This window comes from Tamandua tetradactyla, chromosome 11 (genome assembly GCF_023851605.1).
Source record: "Tamandua tetradactyla isolate mTamTet1 chromosome 11, mTamTet1.pri, whole genome shotgun sequence".
Classification (NCBI taxonomy): domain Eukaryota; kingdom Metazoa; phylum Chordata; class Mammalia; order Pilosa; family Myrmecophagidae; genus Tamandua; species Tamandua tetradactyla.
Window position 1 is genome coordinate 96,282,775 of NC_135337.1, and position 19,459 is coordinate 96,302,233.

Below are 19,459 nucleotides of genomic sequence, written 5' to 3' on the forward strand. Positions count from 1 at the left end.
TGGGACGTGGTCGTGGCCCCTCGCGTCCATGGGACCCGCTTTAAGCGCGGTGACCATTTCACATACACCTGCGGCCGCGCTAGGCTCCGTACTGGGCCTGGAGCCCCGCGGGCAGCGGTCAGGCGGGCCTCCGCAGGGACAGCTCAGGGAGAGAGGGCCGCCTGCGGTCAGCGGTGCCGCTCTAAAGAGGCGCACGCGGTGGAAAAGTGAGCGGGCGTGGTGAGGTGGGGCGCGCTCGGGTGCATCTTTGACCTGGGAGGGCTTTCCGTGGGGTTTTCCACTTCGAGCTTTGGACGCCACGTGTCTTCTTTGTTCCAGGCGGGGGCAGCTATCAGAGCTTGTGGCCAGCTCTCACGTACACAGAATTTGTCTCTGGGGCAGATAGTCTGTCATTAGCTAAGAGTCTAATTTTAACAAGCTTTTATGGTTTGGAGGCTTTAGGGGAAATTTTCTAAGGAGGCCACGTCTTTAAGGCATTTCTAGCCTCGGGTTAGCAAATGATAGAGGTTTTTGAAAAGTTCAGTCTTATGTGTAGGAAACTTCCAGCAAATTTAAAAGACTGCAGGACCTGCTTGATTAATCAAGCTCAACGAGGCTGGTCCAAGATAAGTTTTCTTTGAGATTATTTTTTAACGAGAGGAACAACTGCCACGCCCATCATGTGAAAAAAGCCCGTTTTGCCTCCATTCGCAAGTTTACTTCAGTTTTCCTGATCTGTAAACAAATCTGTTCTTGACTTATCCTCTGGACTGTCCTTAACATCTGTCTTTCTCATTGATGAGTTCAGTGAGTCTTCAACGTGTTCATTTTACCTCTAAGGGAATCATTTTTCTCCCCTTTCTCTGAAAATCATCCTTTCACACACCCTGTCTCCCCAGGTGCCCCAGCCTGGCATTCCAGACCACTGATGCTCTTTGAGGGGCTCTCAAACCCTGCATTTGCACAAGGTTCCTCTTTCCTGGAACTTGCTGTTTCTCTTCCCCCATGAATACCACTGCTGAAATTCCCCAAACAAGGTCCCTTCCTCGTTCTCAAGGCTTCCCTGGCTTCAGTTCTCATACTCTGGCTCAAGCAAAGAGGAAGAGACGTTTCTTGAATTATTAATAAATGCTCTGCTTGGTGAACACCTGTTCACACTTTGAAACCCCAACCCCAATGCCCCTCGTCCTAGACAGAGCCCTCATACTCTTGCTGAGCTCCTGTAGTCCTGGTCTCCTCCCTCTGGCCCATCCGTGAGCTCACAGGACTGGGGCCACCCCAGCATTGCACAGGCCCAGGACGGGACTGGCAGGCTCATCAAATGACTCACAACATCCAGAAGGGTTTACCAAATTACTTTCTATTTAGCACCCTTCTCGGTGGGCCAAGATTCTTGCTCTCCAGGTGGAATTTCAGGACAGGCCTTCACAGAATGTGTACAAGTTTTCTGGGTGATGAGCAGGAGCTGCTGAAGGTCAGGGATCGGAAAACTGGGGCAGCTTCTTGTTCCAGCAGCAATCTCTGGGGTCACTGGCCATTACTTGATGCAGACGTCCCTGGGAGACCTGGCCATGAACTGGCAGACGTCCGGCTTCTGGCCCTGGAGGGGACGGCTGTGAGCTGGGGTCCCGGTACGAGACCCCACTGTCTGCTGAAGCCCATGGCTCCCTGCCCACCTTACCTGGTACAGCTGGCACACGAGGCTCAAGAGCTGGGTGTGATTATCCAGGGGCTTCTGCACAAGGCCAGACAGGGTGTTACACGCCCCGACCCCCACTTCCCGCCTCCCTGGCCAGCGGGTGCCCCTGCCACCCGAGCTCCTACCCCATTGACGACGACCCAGGGCACATATTTGTGGGGGGGCTGTAAGGCATCCGTGAGCTGGGCATTGGTGTGCATGAGCTGCGTGCCATGGTCCCCTGTTGCACACTCCATGATGCTCTCTGGGGTCACATCTGGGGCGTAGAGCTGCAGGCACTGGTGGGGGGGGCGAGGGGGGATGGCGTTGCCTCAGCTTGCTCCCCCTGATCTCCCTAATGGCTCCCCACTCACCCTAGCCCCCTAGCCATGCCTGTTTTCTCACTGGGAAGAGGGACAGTTGCTTAATGTCCACAGGCAGTTGGGGCCTGAATGGAGCCCCCGAGGCAGTGGCCAGGCCGCCCCACCCTCTCTCAGGTCCCTCAGTTTCCTCAGAGCTTCCCTTCATGCTGTTTTCTCTGCCAAGGAACAGCCTTCCTCCCCCCAGCCCCCCTCGGGCCCCACAGGCCTGGCTGTGTCTGGGGATGAGGCCTCTTGAACAGGCCCCACGTTTGATGAGCGAATAAACAGCCGAGACCAATGTGTCACTGCCATGGAAGCTTCTTCTCTGGGCCTTTTCGCAGTGCCCCACCCACTGCCCTCACACCCCAGGAGGCCCCACTTCTGCCTCCCTGCAAGTTCCCTTCATACCTCCAAACCCAGCTCAGAGGCTCTCTCCTCCAGGAAGGCCTGCTGACCTGCCCATGCCTTCAGGCGGCTTTTGTCCCTGATACCCTTTGGGAGCAGGGGGCTTACCATAAAGGAGCCCTTTCTGGGGGGGCACACTGCTAGTGGGAGAAGCCACATCCCTGCCAGCCTCACAGCCCTGGGGCCGAGCAGGGGTCACTCACCGGCTTCAAGTTTCCTTCCATGTCGTCCAGTTCCTCCAGGCAGACGACGGTCAGGAAGGCGGCGTTGGGCTCTAGCTTGTCCAGCAGGCAGGCCTGGGGGAGGGCGGTGGGAGGGGTGTGGGGGCTGGTCATAACCGGTAACAGCACCCGGGGCCCCTCTGGCGAGACCACCGGCCTGCCCGGGGCTCTGCACCCAACCTCTGTGCTCCCTCCAGGGCAGGGGCTCTCAGCACCCATGGCCTGCACTCACCTCTACCTTGTTCAGCTGGCACTCCCGCTCGCCATGCTGGCACGTGAACTCCCACTGGCCGCTGACGTTCCGCTCCTGCAGGGACGTGGGTGATGGGGCTGCAGCAGGGGCGCCCGCCAGGCCCACCCGCGCCCATCTGTGCCCGCCCACACCCACTCACTTTGGCGTTCCCATAGGGCACCAGCGTGACGTTGAGAATCTCCATGACCATCAGCCATGTAGGGAAGAGCTCACGGACCAGGAAGCCCCGGCAGCCAGGGCACAATGACTCGTAGTAGAGGCTCACGTTGACAGGGGGCGCGCTGGGCTCGGTGGGTGCCTGGGGACACAGGCCAGCCACCTGCAGGGAATGAGGGGGTGGCGGAGGTGGACCCCTGGGACCCAGCCGCTGCAACTTCTCCAAGCCCTGTACAAGGGCCTCTTGTACAGAGAAATTGCAAACAGTTGGTGATCTGACTTGCATTCCTTCCAGAACTTGCTGGGTGGAAGCCTGGCTCTGAGGCTTTGCTTTGTACCCCAGACAAGCCTAAATCTCTGCAGTAGGAGCTTAAGGTATGCACAGCCCTTGCTTTGCTCCAGGTGCCCAGGCTGTGGGGGCGGGGAAGCGCTGCCCTGAGAGAGTGCAGCTCTCAGGGCTCAAGGTACACACCCTTCCCCCCTTTCCCGGGTGCATACCGCATACGCCTAATGCATGCCCATCTCTTGCACTCCGTGCCCCCCCATCACCACGGGCCCACGTGAGCCGCTCCCTCAGCAGCCCAGCTGTATGGAGGCGGTGCCTAATACATGCTGACTTCCGGCCGTGTCTGCCTCCGCGATCCGGTCGCTCCGCCACCGGGGCTGCTGCGTGCTCCGCACTAGAAACCCGCGAGCGCTTTCCAGGCGAGGAGGTACACAGCAGGCGCCCAATGCGTGCCGGTGGCCTTGGGCAAGCCGCCACGGGGTCTCCCTCGGCTGTACCCCGCATCCGGATGGACACAGTCGGCACGCGGGGTGGGGGCAGATCCCCACAGGAGCCCGACCCGCGGTCGCCGTCCCTACCTGGCAGGCGGTCGCCCCCACCCCGAGGGCCGCCCCGCCGGAGGCCGCCCGCGCAGCCGCGGGGTCTTCGAGCAGCAGCAGGAGCAGCAGCAGCCGCGGCAGGAGCGGCGACCAGGCCATCGCGGCGGGTCCGCCCGCGGGGAGGGAGCGGCCTTTAACCTCGCGGTGGCCCGCCCTCCCCCCCCCGGGCCCGCCTCCCGAGCCCCCGCCCCCCTGGCCCCCCCAGCCCGCCCCGCACTTCCGCCAGGTGCAAGGCCCCCATCACGCGCCGTCCGCTGCACTTTGCCCGCCCTGCCCCCTTCCCCAGGTAGTCTGCGCTCTAACGGGGGCTCCGCTGCTGGGGCCCCACCCGGCCGCCCTCACTCCCGCCCCCTTCGGTCCCCCACCCCCCAGCGCTGCGCCCGGGTCGGGACTTTCTGGCGCAGCTGGGCCCGAAAACAGACGCTGGCTGGGAGGGGCGGCCACTTCCCTGGGCCGTGCTCTGGCCGATGGGGCGGGGGGTGGGGTGGGGGCGTGGGGGGTGGGAGCTGCCTTTTCAGGGTCCAAAGGCCTGGGGGGGCAAGGGGGCACCCCGGGTTGGAGCAGAAATTGACTGATGTGGGTGTGGGCAGAGTGTGTGCGGACTCCCCTTCTGTAAAGTGGACCCAAGAGTGCGGTTTGGGGGAAGAAGCTGTACCGAAGGCCACAGAGCCCCGGGGGGGGGGGGGGGGGGAGTGCGGGGATCAGTGGGATTTGGCAGTTCCTCCCACACAGGACCCAGAGGGACGCCCCAGCAGGGCCAAGTCCCTCCAGTTTAGAGCAAGCCGTGGCGTGCTGGCCCCACGCGCTGCAGTCCCCCCTGGGGGAGCCTCTGCAGAAACCCCCGTCCCCCTGAGGGGCAGACATGCAACCTGCAAGCAACTCAGCACCCTGGCCCTACCGCAGGGGTCATCTGCCCTAGCCCCCCTGGAGGAAGAGGAGATGGCCCTTCCCTGCCCACCTATCCTGGGCACTGCACCCCCAGAAGGGCCCCTCAGGGTAACAACAACCGGCTGCACTGGGCACACACCGTCCCCGAGTCATGAAGCAGGTGGTGAGCCCCGCCAGGGCCCTGAGAAGGGGAGTTGAGCTGCGGTCATTTATGGGGTGCCCCTGCCTGAGCCCCCAGAAAGCCTGGCAGTGCATAGGCAAAAGGCTAGCAGCCTGGGGGAGAGGTGGGCCTGGGACCTCAGGGTGGAGTGCAGAGACCCCCAGGGTCTGGGCTGAAGGCGGAATAGGATTCCAGGCCTCAAGGGGGTGGGGACCCCCACTGACGGAGACAGGTGCAGGGAGGCCCCCTGAGCAGCCCAGGGCTGTGTCCCTAGAGTTAGCCCTTTGGGGGGTGCTGTGGTTCCTCCGAGGCCTGGCGCGACCCAAAAACGCCAAGGCCCCGGGGCGGAGCAGATGAGTAAGAGCCCAAGGGTGGTAGGTGCAGTGATTTATTTCCACCCGATGTACCACACACAAGCTGCCCGGCCGGCTGCCACCCACAGGTCAGGTCAGGGCGGTGTAGAAATCCAGGGCATCCGCCCCAAAGTGGGAGAACAGGGCCCAGGATGAGGGAAGCCAGGAGCCAGAGAAGTCCACCCCTTGGGGCCGTGGCCAGGACTCTGGGCAGCCCCAGCGTGGGGTAACTGGCAGCAGGTTTCACTTCGGGGTCTGGAGGGAAGTTGAGGTCTGCGGGGCGGGTCCCGCCCAGCCCCAAATATCTCAGCAGGGCTCTGGGAGGCAGCCCAGCAAAGTTCCTTCCTGCCCTGACTATGGCTTAAAAATGGGTGCCCGGGCAGGGGCCTCTGTAAACACGGCCAGTGGGGCCAGGAGGGGGTTTCGGGGGCCCTGGGGGCCTGCAACGGCACAGCAGAGGCGGCCAGAGCCGAGGGAGAGCAGTGTCTGTGTGGAGGGAAGACGAGCCCCTGCTCCAAGACAGAGAAATGGGCAAGGATAGACAGACAGAGAGAGGGAAAGACGAGAGACAGAGAGAGAAATGCAGAGAGACGAGGAGAAAAACAAAAAGCCCTATAGGGAGAGAGACAGACAGAAGGAAACAGAGAGAGATGAAGAGACAGACCCGATGGAAAGAAACTGGCAGAGAGGTGAAGAGGGACAGAGAGAGCGATGCAAAGAAACGCGGAGAAACACATACAGGGGAGAGAGACAGTGAGAGGACCCCACGGGGGTGGACAGAGGAGGGGACAGTGGGTGGTCCCCAGATCCGTGCTGGCCGCAGGCGTGCAGGGAGCGGGGCCAGGCTCAGCGGGCAGAGGGCGGGGGCCCGGGGCCTGGGGCCCGCACAGGGTGCGCCAGCGTCACAGCCAGCGCATCGTTGTGCTGCACAAGCGAGGCGTGCTGGTAGTGCAGCACCAGCTCCTTCAGGGACCCATACAGGTTGTAGGGCTCAGCAAAGCCAAAGCCGGTGGCCGTGCGGTAGATGACGCAGTGCTTCGTGTCACCGTCCACCCTGGGGGTGCGGGCAGGCGGGTCACACGGGCCCCTAGCTGCTCCCGGTGACCCCGACACACCAGGCCCCCCACCGCCCTCCTGGGTGTTTGCCGTGCCCCCTCGCCCCTGGCCCCTCCCCCCCGTCAGGCCCCGCGGCCCCCACTTCCCGTCTCCCGGCCCCGCAACTCACACCACGGAACAGGCGTAACAGCCCCGCTGGCTGCTTTCCCGGATGAGGAAGGTGCCGTCCCGCTTGCCACTCAGCATCTCCTCCGCCTGTGTGCGGTTGATTTTGCCCACGTACCAGGTCCGCTCCTCGTGGTGGGGGAGGTCGTCCTCGTCCTCCGCCAGCGTGTACTGGCTGCGGGGCACAGGCAGGCCCTGGTCACTCAACCACCAGCCTGTGAGGCCGCGTCACTGCTGGGACAACTGTCACTCCCTGGTGAACTCCTACTCATCCTTCAAAACCCATCCAAAGTGGCCCCCCCTCCAGGAAGCCCTCCTGCTCCCCTCCACGTGGTCACTTACTCCTCAGTCTCATTTCTGATCCCCAACCACTCGTTGATTTTTTTCTGCCGGGCACCTTTCTGAGTGAGCCACCTGACGGAGCAGAGGAAAAGAAGTAAAGTGGACTCGTGCCCCTTTGGGCCAGTCCAGCCTGGCCCCAGTGTGGGCTGATGGGGGGCTCTTGGTGCAGTGCCCCGAGTGGCCACACGGGGGCAGCTCAGATCCAGGTGGGAACTTGCCTCCCACTTCCTGTTAACACACATCAAACCTGCCCAGGAGGTCAGGTGCCAGAGCCCTTATCACCAGCCCCAGCCTTCGCACAGGGCTCCAGTCTGTTCCGGGCCTCAGTTTCCCCAAGGGAGGACACAAAGCAGGCTGAGGTTCCCGGCAGGTTCAGGAAGGGCAAGGATGTGAACCCAGGCCAGGGCTGCTGGGTGTCCACGAAGCTCACAGGCAACAGAGCCCCGTGGAAGGACCTGTGGGCATCTGAGGGGTGGACAGGCCCCTCGCAGCAGCAAGCCCAAGCACCGAGGGGCTCACACGAGGTACTGGTCCCGGATCTTGCGAAGCTGCATGAGGTCGGGCTTGAGGCTGTTCATGCGCTTATCGATCTCCCGGTTGTCGGAGGCCTGGGTGCGCAGCTCCTGCTCCAGCTTCGTGCGGCTCTCATGGATCTCGGCAATGCGAGACTTCAGCCGCTCGGAGTTCAGCAGGATCCTATGGGAGGGGCAGCTCAGAGGCCTGGCCGGCTTCCAGAGCTCCCTGGAGGACCCACTTTGCACCAGACGACATGCTTCCAGCCTCTCAACCTTGGCACATCCCGTTTCCCGATGAGCTTTCTAGCAAACTCCTAATCATCCTTCAAAGCCCACTTCAATTAACCCCCTCAAGTGGAACCCTAGCTGCCTCCTTTATTTCCTTCCTTTCTCTGCCTGCATGGCTCCATATCCCAAGAAGGTGTGTGTGTGGATGGGGCAGAGGGGCCAGACTTGCCTCTGCATCTCCTTCTCATTGCCCTCACGCCGGAAACGCTCCAGGTACTCTTTGCTGTACTTCTCTTGTGTCTGGCCCTGCTCCTCAAAGATCTTGATGGTCTCATTGAAGGCTTCGATCGCCGTGCGCTTCATCTGCAGCTCCTGGAGGTGAGCCAGACAAACTCCTTTTCAGCCACCAAAACCTTCCTCCTTAGCACGGCTGAGAATTAATGACAAACCTAACCCCTCCTGTTTGCAGGCAGAAGGTGCCCCCTGTGCTTCTCACAGAGCATCGCACAGAACCTCCCAACAGCCCCCAAGAGTTTAGAACTGTGAACCGGGAAACAGTAGCACCGAGGACCTAATCCCAACGTCCACAACCAAACCCAGACATGCGTCCTGTCCTCTCAGAGCCTGAGCTGACTTACGGGTAAAAAAGGGAGAAGAACACCCCCACGAGGGCTGCTAGGGGGCCTGAGCACTTCCCAGTGCAGACAGGACACTCAGCCGAGCTCATTGCACCTCAGTTTGGAGAAGTTTATGAATGTGATCTTTGGTGAAAAAACTCTGCTCCTTTTAGAAGCTGCTGCACCTGCCCACGGCCCCAGGTGACCACTCGCCAGGCAGTCACTGTTTGCAGCATGTCCTGGCTGAGAGGGGTGGAGAGGCCTCCAGGCCCCACGGCTGCAGTTTCCAGCTGGACAGCCCCAGCCGCTGCCCTTGCATGTCTGTCTTCCTGCCCTGAGGACAACCCGGCCCAGTGACAGGTACCTGGGAGGTGCGCGTGTACTCCTCGTACAGCTGGTCGTACTCGCGGCTCTTGTCCTGGTACTGCTGGTGGTACACCTTGAGCTGCGCGCCCACCGCCTCCACGCTGTCCTCCTTGACCACCTGGTCCTAGGGGCACATGGCGGGTCAGGGCTGCTCTCTGGAAGCGCAGCCCGGGAATGCCCTCCCGGCCCCTACCCTGGCCCAGACCTGCTGGTACTTGGACACGGGGTACAGGAGGCGCGTGTCCAGCTTGGCGTTGTATTGCGCCAGTGATTCATGGCGGTAGTGGGTAATGAGGTCCACAACTGAGCTGAAGGTCAGGGGCTCTGAGAAGCCGTGCAGCCCATCGCGGTGGAAGACCTTAATCAGCTTGTTGTTGCCACCTTTCCTGGGGGGGCAGCACCAGGAGCTGAGCCCCAGGCCCCACGCAGGCCCCTACGCAACCCCCGGCCCCGGCAGTGCAGTCTTGACCTGGGGGTCCAGTCCCCCACCTTGGGGTGGCAGCCAGTGGCCTCTGATCCCAGGGCCACCCCCAAGCAGCAGCTCCTACCTGAGGGTCAGCGTGTACTCCCCCTGGATCTTGCTGGAGGCGTCGCGGACCAGGAAGGTGCCATCGGGGGTGTCTCGGAGCTTCTCGTTCACCTCCTCCCTGTGCGGACACCAGGTTTGGGGGTGCCCACGCAAGGCCACTCCCTAAACCCACCCCTGCCGGCACCCCTACCTGGAGATGTCCCCCCAGTACCACTCGGCGTCCTGCAGGGAGGGCGGGCTCGGCCCATTGACCAGGCTGGCAGGGGGTGGCTTCGCCTTGGGAGGCTTCGGTGGCAGCGCTGGGGGCAGGAAACAAACGCCTCTGAGCAGTGACTGCAGGCTGCGGCCGCACCCAGGGCTCCCGGCCCCCCAGGGCGAGGCAAGAACCCAGGAAGGGGCTCACCCGGGGGTGCTGCCTCCTGCTCCTGCACATGCTCCTGAAGCAGCTTCTCCACTAGCAGCCCTGGGAAGTCGGGCTCGGGCCTGGAGATGGGTGGGGAAGGTAGGGCAGGCCTATGTGCACATGAACCTCCATGGACATGCCTGCTGGTGTGTGTGCATGCAGGAGGTGCTCAATAAATGCTCATACAGCATATGAACACAGGGATGCAGCACAGGGGCTGGAGCAGGCTGCAGAGACCCCGAATGGAAGACATTCACGGAGCTCAAGAGAGGAGGAACCAGGGGGAAGAAGTGACAGGCCTGCCCCTTCCCCTCCTAAGCCCGCAGCACACCCTTTCTCAGAATCCCTGCCCTCCTCCCGGCCAGGACCTCCTCCTCCTCCTGTACCCACCCGAGTTCGGCCCGGCCCGGCCCTGCCCCCCATCGCAGGCCCCGCCCTCACCCATCGGGGGCGCGCAGCAGCAGGGGCGCAAAGGTGGCGCTCAAGGAGCGGAGCGCAGCACCGGGGACAGGTGCGCGCCGGGCCAGCCGCGCCAGGTGCTGCAGCAGGAAGCGCAGGGTGAGCGCGCGGTGCAGCGGCAGCGTCGGGGGCTCTAGCGCCGACCCCACGGGGCCCGCGGCCTCTGCGGACACAGGGCGGAGCCCGGGCGGCGTGAGCCCCGCGGAACGTGACAGCAACCCCTCTCCCCAGCCCCACCGGCGCCGCGCGCGCCCCTCCCGGCTCACCCCGCAGGGCCCGGCGCGCCTCGGCCGCAGCCTCCGGCGTCACGAGCGGCGTGGGCAGCGCTAGCAGGAAGCCCTTGACGCCATCCGACAGCGCTGCCGCCTCCCACTGCTCCACGTCGCTCAGGGACCAGTCTGTGGGCGCGGGGGAAGGACATGTCCGGCCTCCAGACACGGCAGCCCCAGGGACCCCTGCCAGGCCACCAGCGGCCGAGCCTCAGCCCCCAGCCCATGAGAGGCCCCCTCACCTGTGCGCGGGGCGGGGGGCTCCGGCCTGTACAGGGTCTCGCTGTCCAACCCTGGGTGGGGGGTGGAGGGTGGGGGGGGCTGAGCGCCAAGTGCTCTCAAATTCTGCCCTCCACCGCGGGTGGGGACCCTCAAAGGTCCTGCAATCTCAAGGAGGGGTAAGAGGCACCTGGCACATGCAAAGGTAGGGGGGCAGGGGACGTATCACATTCCCTCTCGCTGGGGAGCCACCATTCTCTGTTTTCAACAAGGAGGCCCAGAGTTTCCAGGCTGCACTCAGGGATTCCTCCCTCTCAAGGGGGACCCAGGAGCCCGTGCAGGGGTGAGCTCCTCATCAGTAAAGGTATGCAAGCAGAATCCAGTGGCTGAGGTTGGGCCCAAGCTCACCTGTCTGCTCAACAGCCTCCACCAGCTTCAAGAGGATGGGGGGAGCCACATCAGGTGGGGAGAACTGCTCAGGCAGGTCGGGGAGCATGAAGCCTAGCAGCAGAGGATGGAGTTGGTGGTACCCCTGTAGGGCGCAGCCCCACTCCCTGCCCTCTGGACCCCTCAGGCCTCCAAAGGGCTAGTGGATGGAAAGCAGAAGTTCAGGCCACTTCCTAAACCAGAGCTGAGCGGTCAGCCCCCCAAACAGATGTGCTTGAGTCCTGACCCTGGCCTTACTCGGAAGTGGGATCTCAGCAGACAGAACTAAGTGAAAGATCTCGAGATGGGACTGTGCTGGGGTAGGGTGCCCTTAAATCCAATGACAGGGGTCCCTATGAATAGAGAAGGCCCTGCCAGAGGAGGGGCCACACAGGGGCAGAGGTTGGGTGGGGGCAGCAGGGAGGGAGGCAGCTGGGAGCCCCCCACCCCCTCGTCACCAGCTTCCAGCTCCCAGAGCCGGGAGAGGAGGAATTTCCCTCATGTCAAGCTGCCTGGCTCACGGCATGGCCAGGAAAGCCACCAGCAGCCAGGGCTGTGACCCCGGGCCCAGGCAGGGCCTGGCTGCCTGAGTGAGAACCAGGCTGAGGGCATGCTCTCTCCCTGCATGGGACCCATACCGAAGAGGCTGGGAGGCACGGAGCCCGCCGGGGCCTGGGCACCTGCTCCCAAGGGCCGTCTCCCTGTCCTAAGCCACTCTGCCCTGGCAAGACGCCATGGCCTCCTTTTCGAGATGCTGCGTCCCTTGGGGTACCCCGGGGCCCCTGCGTGGGGCAGCTCTGTCCAGGAGCACCCGAGCTCCGTCCCCGCCAGCTGACCCTCCCTGAACGACGGGCCAGCTGGCGTCTGGAGCTGGAGAGAGACCCAGCTGCATGTGAAATGCCAGAGGAGAGAAGGAAAAAGTGAAGGGACACAGCAAGATCCCGGGATGCGGGTGTGGGGCGTGAGGTCCTGGTTCTGAAAACGCAGCCCCTAAAACTCATCTGTGGCCTCTCTGCACTCAGGCAGGGAGTAGGGGGCTGAGAACGGGGTGACCCACCTACGGACCAGGTCCCGGGCCCAGGGGGAAGCCCAGCCGGCCACACTGGGGCCCTGGCCTCTTTGCGGGCAGAATGGCAGAAACCCAGGCAGCTGCAGCCCCAAGTAGGCGGCCCAGGAGGGCTGGAGGGGGGGTTGCGGCCTGAGGGGCGGTGGAGGGGGCTGGCCCAAGGCCAGCGGGGGGCGGGGGTGGGTGGGCTGTTCCCAGGCACACAGGCAGCTGCTGGCTGGGAGCCCGGGCAGGGCCACTCCTGCTCCTCCAGGCCCAGAGGCCAAGAGCCCCCATCTGGGGACCCGGGCATCAGAGGCCCCCCTGCATGCTGGGCCTGCTTCCCCGGCTGGCCCCACATTTCCTGCCCAGCATTTGTAGAGTTTCAGTGTATGCTCACTGCCCAAGTCTGCTCTCAGCACACCCCTTGGAAGCGGGAACAGCAGAGAGTCTCTGGGGAGGGATGTGAGGGTCCTCATGCCCGCCTGGCCGCATATCCCATCGTCTCTGTGCTTTGTGGCTCCTTTCCTCTTGAAAACCAGGCAAAATCAGGGCAACAAAGGGGAATCCTTGGGGCACGCCATCTGCAAACTGCAGAATGGAGGCCAAGCCTCTGAATCCTACTGAGCATTCCCTGACCTCTGGGCACTCTACCCCACGCTTCTCACACGACTCCCAAGGCCAGGCTGGCTGTTCCTGGAACTGCCATTATGTCCCCACCTCCCAGCCTGTATTCATGCTGTGTCCGCTGCCTGGACCGTCCACCCCAGCTGTCCCCATGCCTGGCCCCTTCCTCACAGCCTGGTTCCCAGCAGCTGTGCACTCAGCACTTGTCAACAGACCCGGAGTCCTTATTCCACCTCCTCCCCTCAAATGGGCAGCAGCCCTCCTGGAAAGACAAGACCGAGGGTCCGAGGGGAGTCCCGTAGCCTGCTGTGTGGCCGCTCACCTGGCTCTGGGGGCCCGTCATGGGGTCGGGCGGGCAGGGGGCGGGGGCCGCGGGAGCCACCCCGGGCCACGGGCCCCAGGAACTCGACGTAGGTGCCGGGGAAGTCTCCCCGCTGCCGTGTGCGCTCGTTGAGGCCAGGTATCCAGCCCACACTCTGGGGGCAGCGCTCGCCACCGTCGGCCACGCCCAGCGCCTGCAGGGCCGCGCGGCTCACCACCAGAACGTCCCCAGGCAGCAGCTCCAGGTCCTCAGGCCGCTCCCGGCGGAAGGGGAACAGCGCACGATACTGGAAGCCCTCGGGGCCCGCCATGGCGGGCAGGGGCGCGGGCAGTCAGGGGGCCTCCTGGGGCGCCATTGGGCACCCGCTCAGGCCTGTCTCTGCACCATGAAGGCCAGGTGTGGAGTCAAACCAGGGGACGCCGTGCGGCCGCTCAGGCCTCACTGTCCACCATCACCGCCACCCCTGGCCGGGGGCCCCTGATCTCTGCACCATCAGCCACAGGCTGGGAAAGGGTGGGCGGTGCCCGCACGGGTCACTGGGCCAGGGGGCTGGGCCGGCCACTCACACCCTCACGTTGGGGGCCACCGGCGCCCCGGGATGTCGGTCCTGCAGCTGTGCCAGGTGAGGGGGCCGAGGGCACAGGCTGCCAGCATGCTCCCACGGCCGCTGCTCACTCCACCTGGGAGAGGGACTGAATCAGCCAGACCGCGATGCCTCCTGACCCAACTCGAGATGGGTGAGGTCTGGCTGTGAGTCCCGCAGACCACCCTACCCTTCCCTGGGCATCAGTTTCCTCATCTGTGAGATGGGCACTGGAAGCAGGACCCACCCAGAGCGTACTGTGGGATCAGCTCACCAACAAGCATGAGGTGGGGAAACTGAGGCTCGGAGCAGAAGCCAGGACTTGAACACAGACCCACCCACCCAACTGTGCCACCTAGGGCTGGCGTAGGCAGGAGCCTGCGTGGCCAAATGGTTACACTCAGGGTGGGCAGCCGGCAGGGGGGCTCCCTGGTTAGGGGCCCACCATGGACAGCTTGAGGGGGATGCTTCCCTGCTAGAGTCCTCAGTCTCAGGGAGACAGCGGCACAGGCACTCCCAAGCCAGCAGGATGAGACTGGGGTGCCCAGGGGGGCGGGTCCTCAAAGAGAGTGGGAGGAGGCGCCGCCTCAGGAAAGCAGGAGCAAAGGCTTTGGGGAGGGGGCGCTGCCGAGGCTGGGAGTGGCTGTCTGAGCAAGGCCTGCGACCACAGGGCCAGGGTTGGGGGTGTTGTCCCCTGCTCCAGGAGCCCAGGTGTCCAAGCGCAGCCCCCACTGCCCCCCAGCCTGGTCCTGGTCACACCCATTCTACAGGTGGGGAAACTGAGGCTCCGAGAGCACGTCCAGGGAGGGGCCTGTCCCCGCCTGCCCGGACCACCCGCCTCCGCGCCCCGCTGCGCACACGTCTGCACACGCCCGGGACCCAGCGCACCCCGAAGCCGGAGGCAGCCGCGGGCGGGGTCTGCAGGCCCCGGGCTGGCGCGCGCGCCGGCTGCACGCGTGGACCCCGCGGCGCGGCCCGGGCACCGGAAGTGGGGTCGACCCCCCGCCCCCCGCCCCGTCCGGCACCCCCGACGCCCCGGCAGCGCAGGGCCTCCCGCCCCTCGGGGCCGCGGCTGCAGCCCCCACCGCGGCCCGGGATCCCGGCCCGCCCCCGGCCAGCCCGCGCGACCGTAGCCAGCCCCAGGCCCTCCCCCGCGACGGCCCCCAGCCCGGCCGCGCGCGGCCCGAGCCCCTCCCGGCCGCCCCCGGCCTGCCCGTCCAGCCCCACGGACACACCTGGTGGCCCTCGCGGTCGCCGTCACGCCGAGCCCGCCCCGTGGCTCCGCCGCGGCCGCCGTCGCCGCAGCCCGGGGGACCCCGCCTCCGCCGCAGCCGCGGAGCCGAGCGGCCGGGCCCGCCCCCGGCGGAAAGAGCCGAGCGCGTTCGGGCCGGGCGGGCGCACTGAGGCTCAGGCGCCCACAGACGCCAGAGTGTTTCCGGGAGGAGCCGCGCGTCCTCCCGCGGGACTGGCGGAAGCTAGGAGGCCCCGCGATCGCCGAGCACTTCCGGATGTAGCCGAGCGCCATCAGGTTGGCCGAACGCCCCGAGGCTCGTTCGCGCTAGGCAGGATTCGGCTGGTGCAGAGACGCCCCAGCGGCTCTGGAAATGGCCGAGCCTGCTGGGGCTGAAGTGGCGGAACGCAGGCTGAGCTCGGAGGTCGCCAGTGTGCTCGACCCTGACAGATGAGACTCGGAAGTTGCCGAACTATGGGCGACTTCAGAGGGCGGCCCCGAGTGCAGGGAACAAGCAGGCCGCGGAGCGGGGAAAGCTGAGCTTTTCCGGAAACAGCCGAACGACCGCGAGGTCTGTCCGAGGAAGCGCGAAACCGAGATTTTGCTCAGGGGCTCCCGATCGTTTATGGAAATAGCCGAAGAACTCGGAAGCGGACAAGCGCAAGCAGCTGGACGCGCCGGCCCAAGCTGGGCTCAGGTCGTCTGCGAGCGTTTAAAGCGTTAGGGCCCAGCCTAAGCAAAGACCCGGACGGAAGGGGCAGAAGGAGGGTTTATTTTATCAGCAGTACTCAGGGTCCCAGGGCCGTGTCTACATGAACCCTTTAAGGGCAGAGCGGCAGTGGAGTCCTTGGAGGGGCAGGGCAGCTGGTCAGGACCAGAGAAGTCACGGAACAGCTCAACGGCGAACTCCCAAACAGCCTTCAAAACCCACTTCAAATGACCCTTCAGGAAATAGCACGGAGTTTTACTGCTTGAATGGGGAGGAGATGGTGGTAAGGGACCGTTCGGCCGAGGGGCCCAGAGAGTGCTTTGCAGAGCCGAGGGGCTTTCTCCCCCAGTACTCCAGTCTGCCCCCCACAAATCCAGACACTGAACCTCCTCTTAGTAAACACTGGGCTTTTATTCACTGCCAACTCTGGGATGGAAGGCGAGGGCAAGTCATGCACAGCCTCAGACAGCACTGGGCGGGGGTCTCAGGGAGGGACACAGATGTATCCTTGCCAAATGGAACTGAGCCATCGCGTCAGCTGCCTCCAAAGGGGGAAGCCAAATGGCTTTTCCTGGGCCATACGGCATCACAGGGCAGATCTAGGATATACCTGTCATCAGACCCTCCATTCAGGCCCCTCCGTGACCCATGACAGGGCCTGCCTGGCTGATACCCTCTTCAGCCGCGACTGGCTGGGTCTTGTCTGTAAAAAGACACCCCCTCTCACCTTCTCAAGGTTGGGTGTGCAAGGGAGAACCCACGAGTAAAAGCTTTTGGCACAAGTAAAAGCTCTTGGCACACAGTAGGCGCTTAACAAATAGTTGTTGGAATTAGTCTTGTAAACAGAAGGAAACTGAGGCACAGAGTAGGGAAGCTATTTCCCCAAGGCCACACAGTAAAGACAGAATCCAAACTTTGGCCTCACTGTCCTCAGTTACGGTTCTCATGCAAACTTCTGAGCCCCCCACCCCCTAGCTAGAAAGCCCTGGAAGCCATCCACCATCGAGGGCTTTCCCTGGGAGGTCCCCAAAGACCTCCGTGGTAACCCACAGTCCTGGGGCTGAAGACTGCAGCACTGGAGACAGACTCCAGGTGGACAGAGGACAGCTGAGATGAGGCGTGGGCTCCGGCGGAGCCCAGCAGTGGTGTGTGGGGCAGGAGACCTGCTGTGGACTCCACGTAGCAGCCACCCGGGCGCAACCAGGCAGGCTGTCCCCTCCAATCGGCGGGACTCGGGTGAGGGAGGGATGGGGTCAGGGGACACACACACATTAAATACAGAAAACAGGTGCACAGGGCACTTGTGCCAGGTGCCCCCTCTCAGCCCGGGGTGCAGGCCGGGTGGTGCAAGGGCGGCGGTGGGGGGCAGCTCTGCCAGGCGGTCACTTATAAAAAGTAATAAATTAATCGCGGGGGTGGGGTGGGGACCTGCTGCTATTTACAAGGCCACCCTGCCCACTCCGATGCCCCCTCGCCCTGAGCGCGAGGCTGCGCCGCCGCCTTCCCGGGACGGAGACCCGGCGTCGGCTGTGTGTGTGTGTAGGGGGACACAGCGCTGCCCCGACGGCGCGAGGCGTGGGGGCTGGGGGCAGCGGCTCAGTCCCTGCCCGCGGGTCCGGGCTCTGCGCCCTCCACGGCGATGCGCGGCACTCCGCCGGGCGGCCCTGCCGCGTCCTCGTCGAAGCTCACTTCCTGCACCGCCTCCTGCTTCTTGAAGGAGTCTCGGCGCTCGGACAAGTGCAGCCGCCGCATGACCACGAGCTCGGCGTCCGGCCCGCGCCCACGGCGCCCAGGCTCCGCGTCCAGCCGCTCGCCCGTCCCCAGCTTGTCGGCCGACTGGCCGCGACGCAGGCGCGGGGAGCGGGTGGCCGCGGGCGGGTGGCCGGGCAGGGGCGATGGCGAGCGGGGCGGCGGGGCGGGCCCGGGCGCGCAGGCCAGCGGGGACGGCGGGATGCTGCTGGTGGACTTGCGGCGGCCGCCCTTGGCCCGCGGCGGCCCCAGCTTGGCAGCCAGGCCGTGCAAGGAGCTGGGGCGGGCGTGGCCCGCGGCCGCCGGGGAGGCGGGGCTGCTGGAGCTCGGCGACGCGCTGGGCGGGGACGCGGGGTCTGCAGGCAACAAGGCTCGCGTCAGGGCCACCTGCCTTCCTGCCTCCTGGCCATGGCACAGGCCCTCACCTCTGCCTAGATCTAGTGAACTCCTCTGCATCCATCAAAGCCCAGGTGCCATGCCCCCTCCTCCAGGAAGCCTCCTGTAGTTCCCCTGACCTGGTCCCTCCCTCCAGCCTGGACCGAGCGCGGCTGGGGATGTCTGTCTGCCCTATGTCCCGCAGACTGGGGGCCATCAGGGTTGGGTTGTTACTGTGTTTTCCTGTCCCAGAATTGTTTTCAACACTCAGTCATTATCAGGCCCTCCCCACCTCCCCAGTTCTTCCATCCTCCATGGCTCTCCATGGCGCCTCAGCCCAGCATTGGAAGCTCTGCACAATCCCGTCCCCCAACCCACCCAGCAGCCTCCCCTCAGTTTGCACATCATCACCCCTGTCTGGTCCCCTCTGGTCAATCTGGTAAACTCTTACTCGTCCATCAAAGCCCCAGATTCCCCTTCCCTGCCCTTTGCACCAACCTCTGGTCACTCCTCCCTCCACAGGCTGCACTCTGAACTCCGGGACACTGGGATGGCCCTTCCGGGCACTTTGTCTCCCACCCTCCCTCCTCCTGGGGCTCCGGGGCGCACCCACCTGCCGGGGCGTCGGGTGCCGGGCTGCGGCAGGGAGTGGTGGGGCTGGGGGACAGGCTGTGGGTGGGGGAGCCTGGGAGGCTCTCGCTGGAGGACAGCGAGTGGTGGAGGCCCGAGGAGAAGCTGCGGCTGCTGTGCAGCACCGAGGACTGCTTGGAGATCTTCTTGAAGAGCGACTTGCGCCTGGGAGGGCGAGCGAGTGAGCCAGGTAGCGGTCGCCCCCGCCCCGCCCCCCGCGGCTCCCTCACGGCTCCCGCCCCGCGGCCCTCCCCGCTCACCGGTCCTGGGTCTCCCGCCGCCGGCTGCGCTTGCTCCTGCGCGCCATGCGGCCCCGGGCCACGTTCTTGCGGGCGGGGCCCACCTTGATGGACGTGTTCTCCAGCGCCGTGGTGCGCAGCGCCACCTTGTGGCGGCTCTGCCAACGACAGGACCGGGGTCGCCGCTGTGCCCCTGCCCCGGCGCCTCTGCCCGGCTGGCGCCCCCACCCCACCCGCTCCGTCCCTCCCCCAGCCCGGACCTCCAATCTGCCGTCGCATCTGCTCCCCTTGCCCACCGGGCGCCAGCGGCCCACCCCGGCAGGACCCCCAGGGCCCTGCCCTCCAGCCCTCCAATCCCCCAGGGTCCTACCGTCCACCCACCCCACATCTGTCCATTCGTCCCCCAGGGTCTCCCCCGCCCAACCCCTCCACTCACCTCATGACCCATAATCCAGCCAAGGACACATGCCCCCCTCCCGCCCCCCTCCATAGAGCCCTGCGCCTACCAACCCACCCACGGGTGCCGGGAGCTGCCAACACGGGGCCTCCCCCCAGACCCCAGCCTCAGAGACGCTGCCCCCCCGTCCACGACTGGGTGAGCAAAGGCCGCAGATGTCCCCAGCGCGTGGGCGCAGGGGTCATGGAGGCCTTCCTGGAGGAGGCAATGCAGCGGGGCTGTGAAAGAAGACCTGAAGCACAGGCCTAACGGGGCGGGGGTGGGGCCGGGCCTGGAGGTGGGGTGCAGAGCAGGGAGCCTCGACGGGGAGTGTGGGGGGTGGTCCCGGGAGCCCTGGGGGCCGGGGCGCGCACCTTCAGCAGCAGCTCCACCACGTCCCTGTGCACCAGCCCCAGCACCGACTCCCCGTTGATGTGAGTGACCAGGTCCCCGGCCCGCAGGCCTGCCTCCTGGGCGGGGCTCCCCTCCTCCACGCCCTGGGGGCGGGAGAGGGCGGGGTCAGCGCCGCAGCGGGTCCGGAGACCTTCCCCTCTCGCCACAACTCTGGCAAGCCTCCGC

General features: G+C 64.9%; 3 protein-coding genes across 11 annotated transcripts in view; all 3 read right to left on the minus strand.

The window, feature by feature from the left end:
• Positions 1-1,323: 1,323 nt before the first annotated feature.
• IFI30 (IFI30 lysosomal thiol reductase) lies at positions 1,324-4,068 on the minus strand. Of its 2 annotated transcripts, XM_077122136.1 has the most exons (7): positions 3,919-4,068; positions 3,038-3,217; positions 2,878-2,952; positions 2,628-2,720; positions 1,804-1,956; positions 1,661-1,714; positions 1,324-1,579 (listed from the first exon to the last, which is right to left on the minus strand). In XM_077122136.1, the coding sequence occupies exons 1-7, from the start codon at positions 4,036-4,038 to the stop codon at positions 1,517-1,519; spliced, it is 738 nt and encodes a 245-aa protein (XP_076978251.1). In that variant the 5' UTR covers positions 4,039-4,068; the 3' UTR covers positions 1,324-1,516. The 2 variants fall into 2 exon arrangements, with proteins under 2 accessions (XP_076978251.1, XP_076978250.1); XM_077122135.1 differs by lacking the exon at positions 3,919-4,068 and having other exon boundaries at positions 3,038-3,536.
• Positions 4,069-5,361: 1,293 nt separating this feature from the next.
• Positions 5,362-14,814, minus strand: PIK3R2 (phosphoinositide-3-kinase regulatory subunit 2). The gene is made up of 16 exons (XM_077122150.1): positions 14,747-14,814; positions 12,929-13,608; positions 10,917-11,009; positions 10,532-10,582; positions 10,287-10,418; positions 10,003-10,183; positions 9,562-9,671; positions 9,349-9,457; positions 9,178-9,276; positions 8,835-9,015; positions 8,628-8,753; positions 7,876-8,018; positions 7,423-7,599; positions 6,904-6,975; positions 6,566-6,736; positions 5,362-6,394 (listed from the first exon to the last, which is right to left on the minus strand). The coding sequence occupies exons 2-16, from the start codon at positions 13,236-13,238 to the stop codon at positions 6,187-6,189; spliced, it is 2,163 nt and encodes a 720-aa protein (XP_076978265.1). The 5' UTR covers positions 13,239-13,608; positions 14,747-14,814; the 3' UTR covers positions 5,362-6,186.
• Positions 14,815-15,843: 1,029 nt separating this feature from the next.
• The window catches only part of MAST3 (microtubule associated serine/threonine kinase 3), a 29,732-nt gene continuing 26,116 nt past the window's right edge, over positions 15,844-19,459 (minus strand). For all 8 annotated transcript variants that reach the window (XM_077122090.1, XM_077122089.1, XM_077122095.1 and 5 more), the window contains 4 exons: positions 19,255-19,377; positions 18,466-18,602; positions 18,189-18,370; positions 15,844-17,556 (listed from right to left, as the gene is read on the minus strand). In XM_077122090.1, coding sequence (XP_076978205.1) covers positions 17,048-17,556; positions 18,189-18,370; positions 18,466-18,602; positions 19,255-19,377 — 951 coding nt within the window. In that variant the 3' untranslated portion in view covers positions 15,844-17,047. The remainder of the gene's footprint in view (positions 17,557-18,188; positions 18,371-18,465; positions 18,603-19,254; positions 19,378-19,459) is intronic.

Coding starts and splice junctions, on each gene's coding strand:
- IFI30 (XM_077122135.1), bottom strand. CDS start 3,340: ATGCAAGTCAGATCACCAACTGTTTGCAATTTCTCTGTACAAGAGGCC. Junction 2,721..2,877: donor GCCAGCTGAACAAGGTAGAG/GTGAGTGCAGGC, acceptor GCCCTCCCCCAG/GCCTGCCTGCTGGACAAGCT. Junction 1,580..1,660: donor TCGTGTGCCAGCTGTACCAG/GTAAGGTGGGCA, acceptor CGTCCCCTCCAG/GGCCAGAAGCCGGACGTCTG.
- PIK3R2 (XM_077122150.1), bottom strand. CDS start 13,238: ATGGCGGGCCCCGAGGGCTTCCAGTATCGTGCGCTGTTCCCCTTCCGC. Junction 10,184..10,286: donor GGCGCGCCGGGCCCTGCGGG/GTGAGCCGGGAG, acceptor CTGTGTCCGCAG/AGGCCGCGGGCCCCGTGGGG. Junction 8,019..8,627: donor AGTACACGCGCACCTCCCAG/GTACCTGTCACT, acceptor GCTCACCTCCAG/GAGCTGCAGATGAAGCGCAC.